This window comes from Schistocerca americana, chromosome 1, assembly GCF_021461395.2.
Source record: "Schistocerca americana isolate TAMUIC-IGC-003095 chromosome 1, iqSchAmer2.1, whole genome shotgun sequence".
NCBI lineage: Eukaryota > Metazoa > Arthropoda > Insecta > Orthoptera > Acrididae > Schistocerca > Schistocerca americana.
In genome coordinates, this window is record NC_060119.1 from 345,698,283 (window position 1) to 345,722,305 (window position 24,023).

The 24,023-nt window shown below is 42.5% G+C and overlaps 1 protein-coding gene across 7 annotated transcripts in view; it reads right to left on the reverse strand.

Annotated features, from left to right (window-relative positions):
* LOC124599187 (nicotinate phosphoribosyltransferase) overlaps nt 1-24,023 on the reverse strand; it is a 125,112-nt gene that overhangs the window by 42,064 nt on the left and 59,025 nt on the right. For all 7 annotated transcript variants that reach the window (XM_047136059.1, XM_047136056.1, XM_047136055.1 and 4 more), the window contains exon 10: nt 13,277-13,420. In XM_047136059.1, the coding sequence (XP_046992015.1) occupies nt 13,277-13,420 (144 nt within the window). The remainder of the gene's footprint in view (nt 1-13,276; nt 13,421-24,023) is intronic.

A 24,023-nucleotide genomic window follows, 5' to 3' on the forward strand; every position in this document is an offset into this window, starting at 1 on the left:
TTCACTACAGGATAAACTACTACTAACAGTGACAAACATGCCACCACCGGTTGCATGCAATCTATCCTTTCTAAGCACCGTCTGTGCCTTTGTAAAAATTTTGGCAGATATTAATCTCTGGCTTCAGCCAGCTTTCTGTACCTATAACGATTTCAGCTTCGGTGCTTTCTATCAGCGCTTGAAGTTCCGATACTTTACCAATGCAGCTTCGACAGTACTGCTGCCCTTTCTGTAGTTGCCTGAGGCCATTATAACCTAAAAAACCGCCCAGTCCATGCCACACAACCCCTGCTACCCGTGTAGTCACTTGCTGCGTGTAGTGGACTCCTAACCTATCCAGTGCAACCCGAAACCCCACCCTATGGCGCAAGTTGAGAAAACTGCAGCCCACACGGTCGCAGAATCATCTCAGCCTCTGATTCAGACCCTCCTCTCGGCTCTGTACCAAAGGTCCGCAGTCAGTCCTGTCGACGATGCTGCAGATGGTGAGCTCTGCTTTCATCCCGCTAGCGAGACTGGCAGTCTTCACCAAATCAGTTAGCCGGCGGAAGCCAGAGAAGATTTCCTCTGATCCATAGTGACACACATCATTGGTGCCGACATGAGCGACCACCTGCAGATGGGTGCACCCTGTACCCTTCATGGCATCCGGAAGAACCCTTTCCACATCTGGAATGACTCCCCCCGGTATGCACACGGAGTGCACATTGGTTTTCTTCCCCTCTCTTGCTGCCATATCCCTAAGGGGCTGCAGATTCCTCGACTTGCGCCATAGGGTGGGGTTTCGGGTTCCACTGGATAGGTTAGGAGTCCACTACACGCAGCAAGTGACTACACGTTGGAGCTCCCAACTACCAGTAAGCCCACCCTCTGCGACCGCCCGGATCTCGCAGACTGAGGGACAACCTCTGGAACAGGACAAGCAGCCATGTCCGGCCAAAGATCAGTATCAGCCTGAGACAGAGCCTGAAACCAGTTCATAGACAAACTGGAGAGGTCTTCCGTTCAGCCCTCCGGAATGTCTTTCGCCCCCTGCCACACCTCGAGACGACCTCCCACTCTACCCCAGGTGAGGGATCAGCCTCAATGTGGGCAGTATCCTGGGCAGCCACAGTAGTAGTCCGATTGGGGGATGCGTGGGACGAGCTGGCCGTCCCTGACAAACCCCCATCCGGACCCCCACAGTGATGCCCATTGGCAACAGCCTCAAGCTGTGTGACCGAAGCCAACACTGCCTGAAGCTGGGAGTGAAGGGATGCCAACTCAGCCTGCATCCGAACACAGCAGTTGCAGTCCCTATCCATGCTAAAAACTGTTGTGCAAAGAACGTCTGAACTAATCTACAGAGAGTGCAAACAAATCGACACAAAATTTAAACAGTTATTAAAATACAAGATTGCCTAGTAAATGCAGTAATGCTGCTACTGGCGCACTGCTGACACACTGCTTGGCGGCGGAAGGAGACTACGCGATTTTACACTATTCGGGTACTAAAACGTGATGCTACAACTCTCAAATACTATAATATGCCCGAAATTTATGAATTAAACAATGCAAATACCAAAAACACGCAAAGAAATTAAGAATTAAACTATGTAACAAATAAGTGAGCTAAGAGTATACGACTTGCTGCTGCAGCTGCTTATCCAACGGCGGCAGGGAGCACACTGGCTGTGATCAACCGGCACTGGCCATTCAAAACAAAAACAGAAGACAGACGACTACACGAATTTACACTATTCAGGTACTAAAACGTGATGCTACAACTCTCAAATACTATAATGCAAGTGACGGTCGGCAATGTGTTGATCAAGATGAGACTTACATTTACGATCTTGTTTAGCCATTTCAGCCAATCTTGTTTCCTTTGCGGCATGCTACATGTTCTCCTCTCCATTGACAAATTCCACCTTTGTGAGATAATTCGCTTGCACAAATGGTAATAGTTCCAGTTCCTCGAGGAGATTCTCCATCCTGACTTTCCAGTTGAATTCGTTCCATCGAATAAAGAAATACGATATTTTTCCACTTCAGTTGCCATCTCGACTTAACTTTACGTGAGAGTACACTTGGGGCCAGGTATTTATCGCATATTGTGTATATTTAATACAAACCTGAGCCCATAACCTGGTGTAATTTAGTTTCTTACGATAAAATAACACACGTAAAGTTAAAAACTATTAGATGGTTTTTTTATTTAACTGAAAGTCTTGACAGGGCAACTGAACAAAAATGCCTGTTTTACTCTTTGATGGTACAGCACTTGACCGAGTCACATAGAGAATCATTAAAATTTGATTCTTAACACATTTCAAACAGTCTTTTTCACAAACATACTGCAACTGTGTCAACTGGCAAATTCCTCACAGAAACACAGAACTCACTGGATGGTCTCAGATTTCTTAGAAGCCTCTTCAGTAAACAAATTAGCAGTGAACAACTACAATACAGAAACCTGCAACGAACAACCATGACAAAGAAACTGACAAGAAACTACAACAAAGTGTATGAAATACCTCCAAAATAAAACTGAAAAGAAATAACTGCAACAAAGACTAAAAAAAAAAAAACACACATTGCAACAAAGAAATTAGTAAGAAACAACTTCATCAAAGACATACACTAGCCTTGAAAGATAAAAAAAATGATTTTTTAAAAATAAAACCTGTCCAACTTAAAAGTGGAAGCTCTCGTTTACAGAGAATATGGTACCAATCAACAGAAAAAAATCAAACTTTTCTGGACTGGCATTAGAAAAAAGTTCTGTAGATTATGAAAAAATTCAAAACGCGACAGTAAAAGAACTTTGACAACTATGGCCAAAAGGAGGATGCCATTGTAATCATACAGCAATTCTCTCAAATAAAAAAACTCTAACAAAGTATCTAGAACTGTTACAGAGATACAGCATTTTAAAAATTTTTCTGAAATTTGCATCTTCAAAATGGTGTTTGCAGTGTCATCTTTGGAGGCCGTAACTCGAGGCAGGAATTTTTTTGGAGAAAACAAAAAAAAAAGTGTTTCTTACTTACTCTTGAATTTTAGCATTTGCTAAATTCAATAACATCCGAGACTATGAAGGTAAAACCCCCCATGCCTGAAGTGATACGGATTATGCCGGATGTAAGTTTGACTTTTTTTATAATTGGAGGGTTGGTGCAACTTTTCTTTCTTCCACCATTTATACCTCTTCCCCTTTTTCAATACAGCAAAGAAAGAATAATATACTTTGTAGGGTGAGGAGAGTCTTTACCCACAAATGCAACAACATAAATTATTGTGCAGGTCTGACACACACACACACACACACACACACACACACACACACACACACACACACACACACACATCTCCATAAATAAAAATGTGTATGTTCATTTGTTCAAAATCTCAAATTTCTGAAATATCCCTAACTGCTTTGAAATTTTAATACAATATTACATTCAAATATGTCTGTGTTTTATATACCTATTAGAGTGCCATCTTATAATATATAAATTAATATTTAATATAGAAAGGGGAAACGATGTTATCAAAAACCTCAAGAAGTACTTGACTGATTGTACTTCAAATTCTAATCCGATACTCTAATGAATATTCGGATGGACTCTTCAAATTTTTAGGACTTTCATATGGACATAAATATTCTTTTAAACAACAATGTACAGGTTTTTACTGTTAAAACCAATTGCAAGAGAGAAAATGTGTTTTGCTCTTCTGTAAATATGTGTGGTTTTGTTTTCTTTCTTTTAATCAGTTTTAACTACAATAGGAGGGCACTTAAACCATTAGAAAGACTGATTCTCCCATACAGATTTTTTTTCCTCATTATAAATATTTTTAAACAAAAATTGTACACACAATGATGCGCTGTTTTACTTTTCTTCTCAGATTAGGATTAAAAAGGTTCAAGATCAAAGAGACAGGAGGGTGGGGAGGGGAGCAGATGGACACAGAAGAGGGAAGGAGGAGATGGACATAGAGAGGAGGAGGATGAGAAGACGGACAAAGAGAAGGGGAAGAGGAGATTATGATGTAAATCCAATTCCCACACATATTTAGCAACTAAGAAGCACTGCCACATTTGCTAGTTTAAAAATATATTTCACTCAAAGACTTTGACATTTTTAAAATTTCCTATTAGGATAAAGAAACAGGAAAATTTTATAAATGGAAGAAAAATTCATTCAAATCATCAGTGAGGACATCACATACAGTGAATGAAAATGCAGTAACAATAGAACAACATACACTAAAATTCACAAGCACACTTAATAGTGATCTGGAAGCAGTTGATAGGTCACAAATTAAAGTTACAGGTAATGAAAATAAGAAGAGTTTACTGAAAGGAAATAAACAGAAAAAAGATTAACAGAAAACAGGAATTAAATTCAGGGCACAACGGCAAACAAAATGTGAGTTGCTACTAAGATGATTCAGTGATAGGGGAAAACGGGCTTTGGGAACAAACAGAAAAATATGAGAAAGAAATGAAAAGGTGGGTGTGGGGAGGAGGGGGGGGGGGGGGGGGGGGGACGAAGAAACAAGATAAAAACACGGAAACAATTATAGTTGAACTGAACAAAAGAGCTATTTCATTTCATGTAAAAATCAGAATGTGAAATGTTATACAGATGGTGGTAGTGTCACATACACAAGGTATAAAAGGGCAGCTCATTGGCAGAGCTGTCATTTGTACACAAATGATTCATGTGAAAAGATCTCCAAAGTGATTATTGCTGCATGATGGGAATTAACATGCCTGGAACACAGAATGGTAATTGGGGCTAGACACATGGGACACTTCATTTTGGAAATAGTTTGGATATTCAGTGTTTCAAGATCCACAGTGCCAAGTGTGTGCAGAAAATACCACATTTCAGGCATTACCTCTCACCACAGACAAACTGTAGTCTATGGCCTTCCCTTAATGAATGACAGCAGCAGCATTTGCATAGAGTTGTCAATGCTAACAGACAAGCAACACTGCATGAAATAACCGCAGAAATCAATGTGGGGCCTATGACGAATATATTTTAGGACAGTGCAGCAAAATTTGGCATTAATGGGCTATGGCAGCAAGGTTTTGTCTCCCAAGTCTCAATTTCAGTTGGTAAGAGCTGATAGTAGGATTTGAGTTTGGTGCAGACCCCACAAAGCCGTGGACCCATGTTGTTAAAAAGGCTCTATGCAAGCTGGTGGTGGCTCCACAATGGTGTGAGCTGTATTTACATGATATGGTCCCCGAACTGAACTGATCATTGATTGGAAATCAATAATGTAGGAAAAGATAAGATTGATACTTACCATAAAGGTGACACATTAAGTTGTGGACAGGCACAATTAAAAAAGACAATAAATTCTTCAGGTACAGCCTTCATCAGCAAAAGAGAAATCCACATCATTCATACACACAAGAATGCACAGCTCATGCACACGACAGCCAACTCCAGTAGCTCGGGTCAGAATGCAACTATCATATGGGATGGAGGCATCAATCTGAATGGCGCAGGGAAGAAGAACTGATAGTAGTGTGTGGATGGTGGGAGAGAGGAACACTGTCTGGTGAGAGGTGCACAGAATAGAATGCCAACAGGCACAGCATCAGGAGATCATGGGGCAGGGAGGTGGGGAAAAAGGAGCGAAGAAGGAGAGGTACAGGAAAAGATGGGTGAGTGCACTGGAAGAGGACAGCAAACGAAGCAGGTAGGAGACAAGAATGGGAAGGATATGACAGGACAGAGAGGGTGGAAACTGTTAGGTGAATGGGCTGTGGGAGACAAAATGTTAGTTAGTTACATGTTCCAGTGATCAATCTCATGGTAACTGTTATGAAGTGGAGTGTGTCAAGTGCATAAGAAATGCACACATGAATCAAGTTTCTTTTCTTCTGTTTTTTAAGCTTAAACTTTTAATTACCCACCCCATTCCCTTACATGGCACAAAACGCATATATTATACCTATAGATTTATTTATGCCGGTTCATGAATTCATCTATGGTATAGAAAGAGTTGTCAAGAAGATATGATTTCAATTTATTTTTGAAACTATTACTGCTTTCTGTCAGACATTTTATTTCATATGGTAATTTATCAAAAAGTTTTACAGCAGCATATTTTACCCCTTTCTGTGCCAAAAATAGGTTAAGTAGAGTATAGTGCAAGTCTGTCTTCCTTCTCATATTATAATCACGAATGTCGCTGTTGTTTTTAAAAGTGGTCCATGTTGTTGAGAACAAATTTAATTAGTGAGTAAATGCACTGAGAGACTATTGTAAGAATTCCTAACCTTTCAAATAGATGCTTATAAAATGTGCGACAATGAGCCCCACATATTATTCTAACAACTTTCTTTTGAGCAGTGGATATTTTTTGCCAAAGTGTTGAGTAACCCCAAAATATTATTCCACATGACATCAGAGAGTGAAAATATGGAAAGTGTGTGAGCTTGCTAATTTATATATCCTCACAATTAGAAATTATTTTGATTGCATAACTTGCTGAACTTAAACGCTTTACGAGATCCAAAATATGAATTTTCCAATTAAGATTCTCATCTATACGTATACCCAAAAACTTCGTATGCTCTACCCTGGCTAGTGACTGCTTTTGATGTGTTATATGTATTGAAGGATCTATACTCCTTGCAGTAGAAATCTGAATGTACTGTGTTTTTCAAAGTTCAGAGCAAGCCCATTTGCAGAAAACCAATCAATAACTTTTCCGAAGACATTATTTGTATCATTTTCTATTGGAGTTTCTTTTACTGGATTAATAATATGGATTGTATCATCAGCAAACAGTGTCAGTATAGCTTCTCACTTCAGATAAGAAGGGAGGTCATTCACATATATCAAGAACAGAAGGGGACCCATGATCAAACCCCGTGGAACATCTAACATAATTTCACCCCAGTTAGATGAAGTGGGAAACTTCCTTAAATCACTTAAACCATTCAAAGAAACTTTTTTGCTTCCTGTTGTGTAGATATGACTTGAACCATTCATATGCTCTTCCCTATATACGATAGAATTGTAATTTCTGTAAAATAATTTTATGGTTCACACAATCAAATTCTTTGGACAAGTCACTGAAAATTCCTATTGGTGACATTTTACTATTTAAAGACTCTATTATGTGGGCAGTGAAATTGTGTATTGCTGATTCAGTAGAACAGCGTCTTTGAAATCCAAACTGTGATTTACTAAGTATCCCATTACTGTTGAGATGGCTAACCACTCTTGAGTACATTACTTTCTCAACGATTTTTGAAAATGCTGTAAGCAAAGAAAACTGGCTGGTAATTGTTGACATTTGTGGTGTCCCCTTTTCTGTAGAGAGGCTTAACAATGGCATATTTTAACCTGTCTGGGAAAATACCTTGAGTTAGTGACGCATTATCAGGTGTGACTCAGAACATCAGCTGGAACTGTTCCACATTGTTTTAATATCTTGTTAGAGATGTCATCTACTCCAAAAGAACATATATTTGTCAAAGTTTTAATGATTTTCCTTATTTCACAAGAGGTTGTTAGATGAAAATTAATCTGACAAGGATTTCTCAAAACTGACTCTTCCACATACTGCTTGGCTTTTTCTTTTGAACTATTCTCACCAATTTCTTCGCCTAAACTTAAGAAATGGTTGTTAAATACATTAGCTACTTGTGTACTGTTGGTTAAGATGGTCTCATTGTCTTTAATACCAATACTACCTACCCCAGTGCTTACTTTTCCTGTCCCTCTTCTAATAACATTCCATATTAATTTGATTTTATTGCCTGAGTTATTAATTTCATCTCTCATGTACATATTTTTTGATTTTCTGACAACTTTTCTCAGTATGTTACAATAATTTTTATAGTGTAAAATCACTTCTGGGTCTTTACTTATTCTTACTGTCTCGTACAATTTTCTTTTTCTTTCTGCAGACACTTTAATACCTTTAGTAATCCCAGGTTCCTTTGAAAATGTTTGGTATAACATTTAGCACTTTTTTTGGGCAACAGTGTTCAAAAAGGGATATAAATTTATCAAGAAATATGCTGCTTTTATCATTAGCATTTGGCTCTTCCATACATCTCTCCAATTAACATTTCTAAGTTTCCCTGAAGTGCTCTATAGATACCGGGTTGGCCAGCCTTAAACTTTTGCTTAATGGTTTCTGAACTGTTGACCGTGCTAGGTTCTGTAAGTTAATCAAATGTGCACGATGGTCTGATAATCCATTTATCACAGGGAAAGCGTGTCTTAGTTTTACATCCTCTTGCTGTACAAATACATTATTTATTAGAGTGCTATTGTCTTGAACTATATGTGTAGAGAAGCTGGTAGTAGTGGTGAATCTTTGAGTATGGACTCTACAAAAAAGACAATTGATTTATTTAAGGGGAAAAAAGAAAAGAAAAAAAAAGGGAAGAGGGCTGTTAGTCTGTATCTTGTGGTAAGAGGACGTGTTGCTAGGCCATCACTCAGAACGTATTGTTACATTTAATGAAAATTGATATTTTAGTGATAAAACCGAGTAAGGTATGTGTAAGAGTTGCCAAACATTTATGTATACAAATTTTCTGGAAGTGAAGAATAGAAATATCTTCTTTTTTTTTTGGAAAAGGAGGTGAACTTCATTATCGTCACCGTCTATCAATTGACAGAATTGCAAGTGTACAAAGTTCACTAAAATACAGGAAAAGAAATGCATTCTCTATAGTTTTCATTCAATAAGTAACAACCTCTCATAATTTCTTAATTACAGTAATTGGATTATATTCTTGTACAATAGTATGGTGCTGAACTCCATTGACCAATTTTGATGTAGCAGGAGGTGTAGTTTGAAGGAAGTTTGTGTGCCAAGCAATCTCCTTTTCTCACGAAAAGCAGATTGCTGTTTGATCTTATTTACTTACAACAGTGGTCCCTTAGGTATGAAAAGCTAGGAAAACTTGGGCTAAAAGCTATCCGCAATACGGCCAAATAACTAACAGAGTCATATTTTAAACCTCAGACAACAAGATTTTCATGATCTGGACTCAGAGCCAAAACACTCTATCTTCGATGCTTCAAAACCTCAACACCTCCCCCATCTGCTTCACCTGGTCCTCCTCAACCCATTGTGCCACCTTAGTAGATGTTGACCACCTCTGTCCTGATAGCTTCATCCCAACCTCTGTCCACATTGAACCCACCAGACAACCAGTACCTGCATTTCAACAGCTGTCATCCCTTTCATACACACACAAAAAAAAAACCTCTCCCAAAGAGTCTGGCCACCCAGGGGTGGCATATCTGCAGTAACCAGAACTTCCTTGCTTGTAATGCTGAGGGCTCTCTCAAAGGCCTTCACAGACGGACACTATTCCCCAGACCTAGTCTGTAAATGGACCACCTATACCATTCCCCCCACACCACCAATCCTCGCACCACCCTCAAGAACCAGCCACAAAGGAGTGCCCCTTCTGTCACCCAGTACCAACCCAGACTGGAGCAACTGAACTACACCCTTCATCAGGGGTTTGATTATCTACCATCATGACCTTAAATGAGGGACATCCTAAATGATATCCTTCCCACCACTCCTAAAGCGGTGTTCTATCGCCCACCCAACCTCCACAACATCTGGGTATATCCCTATGCCATTCCCAATCGCAACCCCTTAGCACGAAGATCATATGTCTGTGGAAGACACCTGCCCAATCCACCCACCCAGCACTCCCTATTCCAGTATTCACACCTTTATCCTATCCCATCAGGGGCCATGCCACCTATGAAAGCAGCCATGTTATTTACTAGCCCTGCTGCATTCATTGCACAGCTTTTTATATTGGTAGGACTCCCAACCAGCTGTCCACCAGGTTGAATGGCCACTGCCAAATTGTGCCAAGAGCAAAGAAGCCCACCCTGTGGCACAACGTGCAGCTGAACATAACATACTTGATTTCAGTGGCTGCTTCACTACCCAAGCCATCTGTATCCTCCATTTCACAACCAACTTTTCTTAACTGGGCAGATGGGAATTATCCTTACAACCTACGGTACGATAAGTTAGCTTCCCTACTAGCAGATACTGTAAGGGAGGCCACAGCCATACATTGTATGATCCCTGTGGTTAATGGTACCAGGCAGACAGGTTTTTTGGGTTAAAGCCAAAGTCCATAGAGACAACATTCAAGAAAAACAGAATAAAAGAAGCTTCATGTACACTAAATAGATATAAAGCTAAGGATAGTATCAATTTACTTCATCAAAATATCAGGGAAATAAAAAAATAAAGTAGATTAACTGTTAGTGTGTTTAGATGATCTCTAAAATAAGAACGAGATTGATATACAGGGTGATTCAAAAAGAATACCACAAATTTAAAAATGTGTATTTAAAGAAAGACACATAATATAACCTTCTGTTATACATCATTACAAAGAGTATTTAAAAAGGTTTTTTTTTCACTCAAAAACAAGTTCAGAGATGTTCAATATGGCCCCCTCCAGACACTCGAGCAATATCAACCCGATACTCCAACTCGTTCCACACTCTCTGTAGCATATCAGGCGTAACAGTTTGGATAGCTGCTGTTATTTCTCGTTTCAAATCATCAATGGTGGCTGGGAGAGGTGGCCGAAACACCATATCCCATTTTCCTGGGCTGCGAACAAATGCTTGCTGGATGCGTGCTACATTTTCATCACTCGTTCTCGGCCGTCCAGAACTTTTCCCTTTGCACAAACATCCATTCTCTGTAAACTGTTTATACCAACGTTTAATACACCACCTATCAGGAGGTTTAGCACCATACTTCGTTCAAAATGCACGCTGAACAACTGTCGTCGATTCACTTCTGCCGTACTCAATAACACAAAAAGCTTTCTGTTGAGCAGTCGCCATCTTAGCATCAACTGACGCTGACGCCTAGTCAACAGCGCCTCAAGCGAACAAATGTACAACTAAATGAAACTTTATAGCTCCCTTAATTCGCCGACAGATAGTGCTTAGCTCTGCCTTTTGTCGTTGCAGAGTTTTAAACTCCTAAAGTTGTGGTATTCTTTTTGAATCACCCTGTACTTTGTCTGTCTGAACACCATGTAACTGTGGGGATGGAAAGTGTCTGTAAAATGGGTATAATTTAGCATCGTACACTTTGGAAGATCCGGCATGGATAAAAGAGGAGTTGCCATTTACACATAACAAGGGTATAAATACAAAACCGGAAAAGTAAACAAATTTTGTGTCGATCAGCACATTGAAGTTTGTGCATATAAACTACAGTTAGATAATGTAGTGTTGATATTAGCAACATTGTACAGGTCCCCATTAAGAGATTGGGAACTATTCATATTAAAAAGTTTGACTCCCTATTATGCTGTCTGTCAGACAAAAAGAAGAAGTTATTAATCTCTGGTGATTTCAATGTAAACTCTATAAAATAACTTTTATCTTAATAACATGAATATTTATACATGTGTTTTTGGAGAGAGAGAGAGAGAGAGAGAGAGAGAGAGAGAGAGAGAGAGAGAGAGAGAGATTGGTTTTTGATTGAGATTTTTACTAAAAGTCGTAACTGGTACCTGAATTTTGGTTGCTGCCTCCTTGAATGATCAGCTTGAAGGAAGCTATTGTTCTTTAAGGTTTAAAATGCGACTCTGTTAGTTACTTGGCCGTTTTGCGGATAGCTTTGAGCCCAAGTTTTCGTAGCTTTTCATACCTTGCCTCTGGGTATGAATGGTGTTGTTTCTTTTTCTCTGATGAAGGCTCCAGCTGAAAGCTTTGTGCAAGTGTCTCAATTGTGCCTGTCTGCAACTTAATGTGTCATCTTTATGATAAGTAGCAATCTATCTTTTCTAACATTGTTGCTATTTCTGCCTGGAGTTCCACTGTTTGACTAACTGGAAATGGTTATGTCTGGCAACTTGGAGACCATTTGCAGCCATTCATGGATATCATGTTCCCAAATAATGATGGAATTTTTATGCCACAGGGACACAATTATTGACAGTTGGTTTGAAAAACATTCTGAGCAGTTCAAGTAAATGATCTACCCAAACAGTTCGCCCAAAATGTATCCCATCAAACATTTGTAGGACATAATAGAAAGGTCAGTTTGTGCACAAAACCTTGCACCAGCAACACTTTCACAGTTACAGATGGCTACAGAGGCAGCATGGTTCCATATTTCTGCAGGGGTCTCAAATGACTTGTTGAGTCCAGCCTTTTCTCGCCTCAGTGTATGTTTTAGGTAGTAAATTTCAACACTGTGGTGCACAACATACTTTTGTTTATAAACAAATACATAAACAAAATGTTACTATTGCAAAGTATGTGGATTACATTATTCAAGCAGCAGAAACCAGATGATGACAAAGGAGTCTTTTATGTAGCATACTAGTGTCAGAAACTTTATTGGGGAAAAAGTGGAAAGAGAAGAGGTGCGTAATCATTGTACACAACTGTCAAGATAATTCCAGTTTGTGGGGACACAAATAAGAATTGTGCTGTCTCTGTGGGACACTTCTATTTCTGCCTGGAATAGACACTACTAAAAATGTTGAAAATCAATGCACTAGGCACATGCCTGTTGAGAGGCAAATTTAATCTCCTGTTGTCATTTATAATTCGATGGTGCAGACCCATAATTTGGACCTTATTATTCAGAGGATAATCCCTGGATGTTTACAAGTAGGTTAGACATAGACAGAAGTCTGAGAAGCACTGATTACAGCAAAGTACCAATTCTATGTTCCAGGAACAGTTCTGAGACACAGGAGCCGATGAAGGCCAACAAATGCTGACCATTCCACAACAGGACCAATATAGACAGCATGGACTGGCCAGTGAAGCCTTAGAATCTTAATCCTAATTAGCACACTTGGGATACATCAGGAAAATGTCTCACACATAGCAAGTTGCAACCAAAGACTATTCCTGACCTCTGCACAGTTTTTCTCAGGAATAAATAGACTGCCAATTAAGTTCTTGGATCACTGCATAGTATTCCATGTCACTACCAAACATGTATGACATATCTGCTTTCTTGTTGTAGAAGAGATTTATCAGTTTTGTCCCTTTTTTGAGTGTATATTTGGATCCATAGCCTTTCTAATAACATGACGTGGTAATTAATGTCTGTTCAGGAAGCACTTGTTTAGTTTTGATTAGTTTCAATTTTGGACACTACTACAGTTCTAGATCAGTGATGACTACTGGATGAATAAGAGCTTTTTTTATACCTTCTACTAGTTGTAATACAAAAGAAAGGCATAATATATATACAACATTAGTTTATTTACCATCTGATCCATATAGTCTGTACACATCCTTCTTTCCTGGCATTGTTATCTTCGCCACATCTTGACTAAGTTTTATTCTAGGGCTTCCATTGATTTCTACCATTTTGTACACACATCCAAGAGCTGGCTGCCTCTGGCATGTAACTGTTGAGGAAGCAAGATTTTAAAATTTGGCTCTCTCTTTTTGTGCCACAAATATACATACTGCATCATTATTAACATGATAAAACAAAACAACAAATGACAACCAGTTATACCAATGTGACATTACCAGTAATGGAAACAGACATGCCATAGTCTTTGGGCAATTCAAGTTACTGAAAATATGAAAACAGAAATGACTGTACAAGTAAGTTAAAAAATGAAAAGTGCAAAGATAAAAACTTACCCTATAGTTCACATGTTGGATGGTAGATAAGACATACAAACAAGATTTTCAACTTGTTGCTTAGATTTCAGATACCTTTCCTCAAAGCTAATAACAAGCAAATTTGCACGTATGCTATCCCAACACTGTGGCCCAGGCGGAGGGGCAGATACGCGAATGACATTATGTTTGCTATGAAAGTAAGTACGTGATTGTGATGAGAGGTGTTTCACAATAAAGTAAATAGGGCACTGCTGATGGTGGTACACCTGCAATCGTGACATACTTTATGTTCAAAATTCTCAATATTTATTACACAATTCACTACCATCACCAATCTGACAACAACTGCTGGAAGAATAATTCCTCGAGGATCTTGTAGTGCACACCTGTATGCTGCACTTTTACGTTTTATAATGTCATTTACATATCTTCCTTTCAGTCATTCTAACCACTTTTTCTTACCTCCTGGAATCCAGGAAAGAACTTCATTGATCCAATTACCATTCAGTTGCCTCACTGTAAGACCTACCTACTTCCATTACATTTCCAGTATGGTAAGAACCACATCTTCCTTTCTTGACTCATCTGTGATCCTTATATTTGTTTCGCTATCTTTCCTAATACTCCACAACATGCACCTCCCCAGTGCTTGCTGAGCAACCTTCAGTTTTTGAATGTTTTTTACAAATAAAGACTATGCCTCATAGTTGTACAACAAAACTTGTTAAACACCAACAATAAACTTTCCTTTTCACACATGGCTGATACTCAGTTTTGACATCCCTTATTTAGTTTGTCAGCAGCACTTCACTTCAGGCAATTGCTGTTCACTGATCTGGATCGGTTTTGTGACTTTTCTGTTAATTGTTACAATTCTCTCATCAATGTGTTTGTGCTATATTATTTTAGTCCTATTACAATTCATTTTCCAGCATACTTTCGAACTTGTTATTTAATTTGCTTAATAGATAAACCACCACCAAAACTGATCATCAACATGCAGATTTCAAGATACATAAAAGTATACATTCACAACACCAAAAGAATGTGGTAATCATATTAACTTCTTAGATACAAAATTAAAAAGAAAACAATTAGTACATTTTTGAAATTAACTCTAATGTCACAACAGGCACAGACACACACCAGAGCTTCTATTATACAAACTCACAAAATCAGGCACCTAGAACTATGTTTCATTAGGTCAACACAGTACCGCTCAACAAAGAAACTTACTAAAAAGAGCTAGACAATATAATGGAGATAGCCGCAAATGATGATGTGTACAACAGTTGCACAATCACAACACACACACACACACACACACACACACACACAAGAAAGCAAGCATGCATGTGTGCTCATAATACTATTACACAGAATAAACAAAACAATAAAAAGAAAACAAGGTGGTATAAACACTCACAAACAAAATACCCAGTATTTTCAAAAGACAATACATCAGAATCTGAATTAGACAGAAAATTCTATTCAGAAATTCAACCCAAAACCAACAAAAGACAAAAACACATACACAAAGAAGACATACATCAATTACAATGTAAGATATGTGATGTGAGGAATATGACCGAAAAAGGACAACATCTGGCATCCGAAACAACAAAATGAGATCCTGGAAATAAGGGACATAAAACCCCACATTAGCAGAACATATCAGTGAACATATGTGAAAGCCAACCTCTATGGAAGAACATATGAAAAAATGAGAATAAAAAAATATAAATGCCCTATAACCTTAGAAAGAAATATACATAAAACTAAAACAGAAAAAAACCTTTTAAATGACCAAGTGAACATAACAAACACTTAGTGTTTACATTAACAGAGAAACAGCAGAACAACATAACAACAGGTGTTCACCAGAATACTGCCACATAACTCCCTTCCCCATTCCGTCCAAATAATCTATAAATCAAAAGTGCAACTGTCTGCCCACCTAGATGCATTATCCCCGAATGTTTACCTACCCTGCTGACAGTTATTTTATAAGCATTTGTAACTGTCCTTCCCCCAAAACACACACACACACACACACACACACACACACACGAACATGCATGCAAGCACAACTCACACACATGGCAACTGTCTCTGAGCACTGGGGCTCACCGGCAGACTGCACCTAACATACGCAAGCAATATGGGATGGTTGGGGAAGATGATGTGCTGCTTTTGGGAGCATACAGAGATGTGGTGGAAACAGGATGGGCTCCTAGGTGGAGAGTCAGGAGGCTGTGCTGGAGGGTGAAGTGGAGAGGAGAGCGGGAAAGGGGAGACTTAGTGAAGTGGAAAGACCGTAGGTGCGTAACTGAAACATGCAGTGCTGGAGTGTGAGCAGAGAAGGCGATAGTTAGGGGGACTGATTGATTGATTGATTAATTGAGAGGAGTTATGAGACCAAAGAGTGAGGTCATCGGTCTCACGATTCGAAGTGAGTCACAGAAGAAAAAGGGTCTGCTAAAAGTAGATCCAGTCAGGGGAGTCAAATTATAAAATAATGAACATTAAACATGCACAGTAAAGGCAAAAAATGTGAGACCAAATCTAAAAACTGGAAAAAAGGGGGCAGTCACGAGTTCAAAGACCAAGAAGACTGTAAAAGAAGTCCCAACCACAGCCAACCTGCCCCTGCTCCAAGACTAAAGTAAAACCTTATATCTGGGAATAAAAACCACTTTCACGGAGGAAACTGAGGACCAGTTCAACCATCTATGGATCGTCTGCTAATATTAAATTTAAGGAATCGGGAAGGCTATACATAACATGAACTGCCGAAAGAAGGGAACATTCCACCAATATGTGAGATACAGTCAGTCTGGTTCCATAATCACATTGTGGAGGTGGGTCGTTACGTAGGAGGAAACAATGGGTGAGCCGGGTATGATCAATGCGTAAATGGCATGAAACAGTGGACTCCTTCAGAGAGGAGTGGAAAGAAGTGCGCCAAACTGCAGTAGACTCCTTGATTGTGCAGAGTTTATTATTATGAGCAGTAGCCCTCCAGATGGCATTCCACTTTTGGGCAAAGAGAGATTTGACATAGATCCGCATATCCGCAGTTGGAATCTTGAAAGGAAAAGGGGTAAGTACCTACTTCTCTAGCTAAATGGTCAGCCAGTTCATTCCCTGGGATGCCCACATGACTTGGGACCCAGAGAAAGATGACTAAACAGGCAGCATGCTCAAGGGCAGAGAGGTGGTCATGGGTAGCAGAGACCAAAGGGTGACGAGAGTAGCATCGGTCAACAGCCTGCAGGCTGCTCATGGAGTCTGAACAAATTAAAACATTGTGCGGACGGAGGCCTAAGAAACAAAAAGGAGGGCCCTGTGAATGGCTAGAAGCTCTGCTTGGAACACACTACACGATCCCGGAAATAAATGGTGTTCGAAGCCAGTAGGAGACGTGAAAGTGTATTCCGCCTTATCGATTGTCTTAGAATAATCAGTGTAAAAGATGGTGACACCCTGGAACTCTGCAAGGAGAGCACATACAAGACGGTGGAAAACCACAGGAGCGACAAAGACCATAGGACTGTGGAATATATTGGTCCTAATCCATGCTCTGGGAACCATCCAGAGAGGGGGGGGGGGGGGGGGGGGGGAGAAAAGACATGGGGTGCAGTCCAGTGAGTGGAGATCCCAACAGGGGAAAGTGAGACACATGTCTACCCATGAACGGGTGTTAGGAGGGGGGCCATCCCTCATTGGTGATGAGCACAGGGTACACAGGAGGGTCAGAGGATTGGCGAAAATGGCGACAGCGTAAGAAACAAGAAGTTGGCTCTGTTGGATGTGTAGAGGGGGAATCATTGCTTCTGTGGGGAGACTATCAACAGGACTAGTGTGAAAGGACCAATAGCCAGACGCACTACACAATGACGGACAGGGTCAAGGAGTTCCAAAGTGGAAGGAGCTGCTGAGCCATAAACCTGACTACCATAATCTATTCTGGACAACACCAGAGCACAGTAAAGATGGAGAAGAGCAGAATGGTCTGCAACCCAAGATGTGTGGGCCAGGAGGCGGAGAGCATTAAGCTTCCGCATACATGTAGCCTTTAGATGGCAAATGTGGGGCAGCCATTTCAGCTTGTTATAAAAAATAAGGCCCCAGAAACATCTAGCAGCTGGTTGCCTAAATAAAGTTCTGGATCAGGGTGTACTGTGGGTCGATGACAAAAATGCATAACTTGCGTTTTGGAGAGAGGAAACTGGAAGCCATGGATTGTGGCCCACGCAGAGACCTGTCGAATGGCACCTTAGAGCTGGTGCTCAGCAGATGCTACCCACTGGGAGCTGCACCAGATGCGTGAATCGATGTACAATGCCAGGGTATCCAGCCCATTGATGGTAATGAGGAAGAGTGTCACACTTAGCACAGAACCCTGTGGGATATCATGGGAAGGGGACCACAGAAGCCACAGTCATGGAGGGTAACCAGAGTGGGGTCAGTTCAACTCTGTGTTTCTGCCGGAGAAAGGTAGAAGGGTAGGAAGAGGATTACAATGCCATCACGAAGTGTGTAGTGAGGACCAATGGATCAGTGCACAGAGCACCTTGGAGATTCAGAATCTGGTCAGTTGACTGTTGCTGGCAGCCCAGAAGCTAAGCAGCTTGGACCAAACCTACAATAATGAGGCATACGTCCCCAGGGAGGAAATATAGTGCTCCCAGCATTCGTTTTTATTCTGCTTAATAAGTAAGGAGCCTTGGCACAGAGACACTTAAAAGTGAGCAGGCTGCTCTATGAAGGGTGTTGATTAAATCACTGCATCACTTGTTGGCAGTCCTGGACAGCGACTGCAACATCCTCGGTCCACCACGGTACCGGTCGACGGCGAGGGGGACCTGCAGATGGGGAGAGCAGTACCAGCAGGATGAAGAATAGTGGCAGGTGGCAGAGATGCCTTGCATGACTGCATCAATGGAATTCGAGAGGGAGGTGTCAAAGTGCGCAGCACACATATATAAACGCCAACTGGCCCTGCAGAATGCCCAATGTGGGGGCCTGTCTGCCTGATGGCAGCAGGGGAATGATAGAATCACTGGAAAGTGGTCATTGTGACAAAGGTCACCATGGGATGACCAATGTAGGGAAGGCACGAGGGCAGAGGAAGAGATCGTGAGACTGACAGCAGAGAAGGTGCCATGAGAGGCACTGAAGTGGATTGGGGAACCATCATTGAGGAGACAGAAATCGAGGTCCATGATAAGTTGGTCAATTGGGACACCCCTACCCGTTGCAGTGACACTCCCCCACAGTGGATGGTGGGCACTGGGGTCCCCAAGGAGGAGCAACAGGGGCGGGAGTTGCTGGATTAAGGTAAACAGTGCAACGTAAGCAAGTGGCCTACCTGGAAGGAGGTAGACATTGCAAATGGTAACTGCTGGAGTCGTTTGCACTCTCACCGCTATCACTTTCAAGTTGGTACATAGGGGGATCCGGTCACTAATGACATCGGAGCAAACCAAAGTGCAGACACCACCAGATGCTACCTGGGGCCAGCACGGTTCCAACAGTACACTTGATTACAACAAAATGTTGGAGAGTGGTCATCACGGAAATGCGTTTCATGAAGAACAAGACAGAACGCAGAATAGGAGGAGACAAGACATTGCATTTCCAATAGGTGACGATAGTATCCATTGCAAATCCACTGGATGATCGTACGGCGAGAGCCCAAGCTAGACATGAAGAAGCCGTGGAGGAGATCAGTAGTCATCACCAACAAGGATTGGGTGACATTTATAAATAAGATGTCAGACTCAGCTTGCGAGGGGAAGATGGTACCTCCGGGGGCACTGGGGACACCTTATCTTGGGATTTATGTTGCTTCTTCTTCTCTTTCTGAGGTGGAGGAGGGCTGGACACAGGGGGAAGCACAGGCTTCTGTAAGATCTGGAACCGAAATAGAGTGGGCGACCTTGTCTTGGGATTTATGTTGCTTCTTCTTCTCTTTCTGAGGTGGAGGAGGGCTGGACACAGGGGGAAGCACAGGCTTCTGTAAGATCTGGAACCGAAAGAGAGTGGGCGACCTTGGGGCGCACAGATGGTGCACCTCATGTCCGAGTGGTGCTAAGGGTCTTCTGGCCTGAGAGACGCTGGGGAGAGAGGTCCCAGGAGGGAGACCGATCACTGGCAGATGCCGAAGAAGGGGGGCACTTCTTTGGGCTGGGTGGGGGAGCGGTTCCCTGATGGGAGGTCGTGGGAACTGCAGGGGAGGGGAAAGGGAGAGAGGGATGAGGCTGGGATAAGGATGAGGAAGGAGGAGGAGGAAATGAAGTAACACAGGTGAAAGTTGAAGATAGTGACACTGGATGGAATCTCTCATATTTTTGGTGAGCCTCAACATAAGACAGGCGATCCAGGGACTTCTATTCTTGGATCTTCCTTTCTCTCTTTTAAGTCATACAAGCCGATGAGCGAGGGGAGTGATGGTCAGCACAACTGACACACATAAGTGGCAGGACACAGGGGCTTCCCTCATGGTGGGGGTGGCCACAACCACTACACAAAGGGTCTTCCATAAAGTGGGAAGAAATATGCCCAAAACGCAAGCACCGAAAGCACATCATATGCAGAGGGACATATGGCTTCAGTGTCACATCTGTAGCACATAATCTTGTCCTTCTCTGGGAGGCTATCCTCCTCAAAGCTAGATTGAAGGCGCCAGTATCGGTGCAGTTGTCTTTGCCACCCTTCTGCACATGTCGACCAAAATGAACACCATGCCGCTCCAGATTAGCCCGAAGTTCCTAATCAGGTTGCAGGATGAGATCCCTATGAAAAATTACTCCCTGGACCATATTCAGAGACTGGTGAGGAACGATACACACCGGGACATTGCCAAGACGATCACAGCCACAAAGAGCTGCGGACTGGGTGGCAGAAGAAGCTTTGATCAACAGAGCGCCTGACCGCATCTTACTAAGAGCTCCACTTCGCCAAACTTATCCTCGATATTTTCCACGAAAAACAATGACTTTGCGATGGTGAATGTGTCCTCATCCGCCCTAGTACAGAAGAGGTAATGGGGTAAGAGTTTCATCCCAAGATGGAGAGCCTGGTCCTCCTCGCAGGGAAGGGAAGGTTGCCGGGTCATATGAAGCAGCATTCAATAATCCTTCACCACTAGAAGAGACAGCTGTTTGAGAATGGCCAGATTTTTGCAGCTTCATATGCACCATGCACCAAACATCGTACTTGATACCACCCACTCTGACCAGGGGCTCTCTCCACGGGTGCCACCTAGCCACAGCAAGGGCAGCCTGGCATGGCGGCTGTTGCCGAGAGTTCCGATGCTCCAAGAATACAAGCAACCACTCCTTGGCATTCATGGGGAGGGAACAGCTCAGGTATCAGTAGTGTGATCCCTGTGTTGTCAGGGGGCTCAGCCATAGGGCTCAACCGTATGGATACATACTAGCCCCACCACAGGGACTGGCTACACGTGCTGGCGACCTAGCAGTGTTGAAGGGGGCTACAGTGGGGAAGGGAGAGGGGGAGAAAGGGGGAAAAGGAATTCACACCGTGGATACTACGGAAGGAGTTCTTCCCCATATGGCTCGCACTAAAAACAGGAAATTTTGAAGTTGAGGTCACACCTCAAGTAGGGACCTAAATGTCAAAAAGGATGAAAGAACAGGCAAAAGGAACAAAACTGTAACCAATACAGGAAACCAGGTGGATAGCCAGGTCAACATAAATCATAACACCGAGAGAGAAGAAGGAAGTGGCAAAAGAGAAGGAGCGAGGATAGGTAGGGAGGGCAGGGTGAAGGAAATGAGCCAGGGAAGGAAGAATTGGCTGCAACAGCTGGGTGCCCCACGTGTGCCACGCACAAACTCATGAAATAACCATGGGCCCCCTGGGGGGACAGTTACGGGGATGTTGAGGGCAGGGGATTACGAGAAATAAGAATATTTTGTAGGGCGAGTTCCCACCTGTGCAATTTGGAAAGCTAGTGTTGCTAGAAGGGACCCAGATGATGCAGGCTGTGAAGTAGTCACTAAAAAAGAATGTCATGTTGGGTGGCACGCTCAGCGACTGGGAGGTTCAGCTGTCTCTTGGCCAGAGTTCGGTGGTGGACACCCATGAGGACAGACAGCTTGTTAGTTGTCATGCTCTGCAAGAGAGGCGCTCTGCATTGCGGTGTTGTTTGCTGTCCAGGTTTAGAGAGGGTGCGTTTCTAGATGAGGTACCGAATATATTGCTTCTTCCTACTTATACCTCCCGAGGAGATCACGAATGTAAAATTAGAGAGATTCAAGTGCGCATGGAGGCTTTCCGGCAGTCGTTCTTCCCGCGAACCATACGCGACTGGAACAGGAAAGGGAGGTAATGACAGTGGCACATAAAGTGCCCTCCACCACACACCATTGGGTGGCTTGCGGAGTATAAATGTAGATGTAGAGAGAGAGAGAGAGAGAGAGAGAGAGAGAGAGAGAGAGAGAGAGAGAGACAGAGAGAGAGAGAGAGTTGGTAGCCATGATCACAGGCACTACGCTGTATGAAAGAGACTTCTTTGTACATAATGGGTGGCAGCTGTCGAACTGGAGGTGGTTGATAGGTTTGATGTGGATGGTGGTGCTGACACAGTCATCCTTGAGGTGGTCAACATCGAGGAAGCTGGCTCATTGGTTTGAGGAGAACTAGGTGAAGTGAAAGTGGGAGAAGGTGTTGAGGTTCTGGAGGAATGTGAATAGGGTGGCCTCACCCTCGGTCCTTGGCAGGAACATGCCATCAATGAATCTGAACCAAGTAAGGGGTTTGGGGTTTTTGTGGATGAGGACATAGTGGGCCATGGCAACTTGAAATGAGGTTGTTCATCTGGACTAAGTTAGGCGCTGGGAAAGGCAGTGTTCAGCAGTGGGAAGGCCACAGGCATTTGGGATGTTAGCATAGAGGGAGGTGGCATCGACAGTGACAAGCAGAGCACCAGGTCATACAGGAATAGAAACTGTAGAGTGTTGATGGGGGGGATAGGTCATGGGTAATATGCTGAAGGTGTTGGGTCACGAGAGCAGAGATTCTCTCAGTTGGACACATTAATCGTTCACAATGAGACTTACTGGGTGGCTGGGTTTATGGACTTATGAAGCATGTAGAGGGTAGGAGTGTGGGGGGATGAGGAGAGAGAGGGACACAGGAGAAATGTTCTGGGATGGGCCTAAGATTCTGAGAAGGCACAGGAAATCTTGTTGGATTTCTGGACTGGGGTCACTGAGAGAAGATCTGAAGGTAGACATATCTGACAGTTGGTACAGTCCCTGTGCCAGGTAATCTCTGTGGTTCATAACGACAGTGCTGGAGCCTTTGTCAGTAGATAGAATTACACGGTTAGGATCAGTTTTTAGATGGTGGAGTGCTGTTTTTTCTGAGGATGTAAGTATGGTTTCCATGTTGAGTTACTAGGGGAATGATGATGAGGGGGATGGGCAAGGTTAAGAAATTCTGGAAAGTTAACAGAGTGATTTTGGGTAGTGGGGGTGGATCACACTTGGATGGAAGACTGAATCCTGACTGACTCATTTCCCTAATCCACTTAACATTGATCAACCCCCAGTGTCACCAAATCACTTCCTTTTAACTCTCCAGAATGTCCTGACCTTGACATCTCGACTGGAACGAATTCTGTGGATATTCCAATGGATAATTGACACAGGGCGGACAGAAAGGGGAAAATCTCATCACGGCTGCCGTCAACTCGACGAACGCTGAGAGACCGTCAAATCTATGACCGCTGAGAGCCGGCAGCTGATGGTGTGGAACAGCATTCAGCCAAAGGCAAAAGATCCAGATTCATAGGTTGTTCGGGGGCAGCTCCTGCTGCCAGAGATCGGCTGCCAGCGGTGCATCTCAGCGACATGGAAAATGGCCACGGCCGGCTGCCGCTGGCTGGCACTGTAGAGGAAACATGCCATGGTGGAGAAGGAGACGAACTTTGTTTCGTATGAGCCAAGTTGGAAGTTGAGATGAGGGAGGAATCTGTGGTTGTGAGGTTGGGGTATGTAACAAATCTTCACGAGCAGGCACCTTTTTTGAAGTCCGGGTGTCCGATTTTTTCTTTGGGGCCCGTGATTTAGCAGGAGCCAATGAGGGGTGAGCCTCAGAGTGAGCAGGTGATAGAGTGGAGGCTGAACGGGTGATCTTTGGACTGGATGATCGGATGACCATGGCGCTGAAGGTGAGATCGCAAGTCTGCGTGGCTACCTCCTTAGTAGGTTGAGGAGATGCAAGGTCAGTGCTATATTTACCCACTGGGAAAAAAGTGGGCTTTCTACTGGTGAATAACTTATGAGCAGCAAATGTAGACACCTTTTCCTTCACTCGGATTTCCTGAATAATTCATTCATC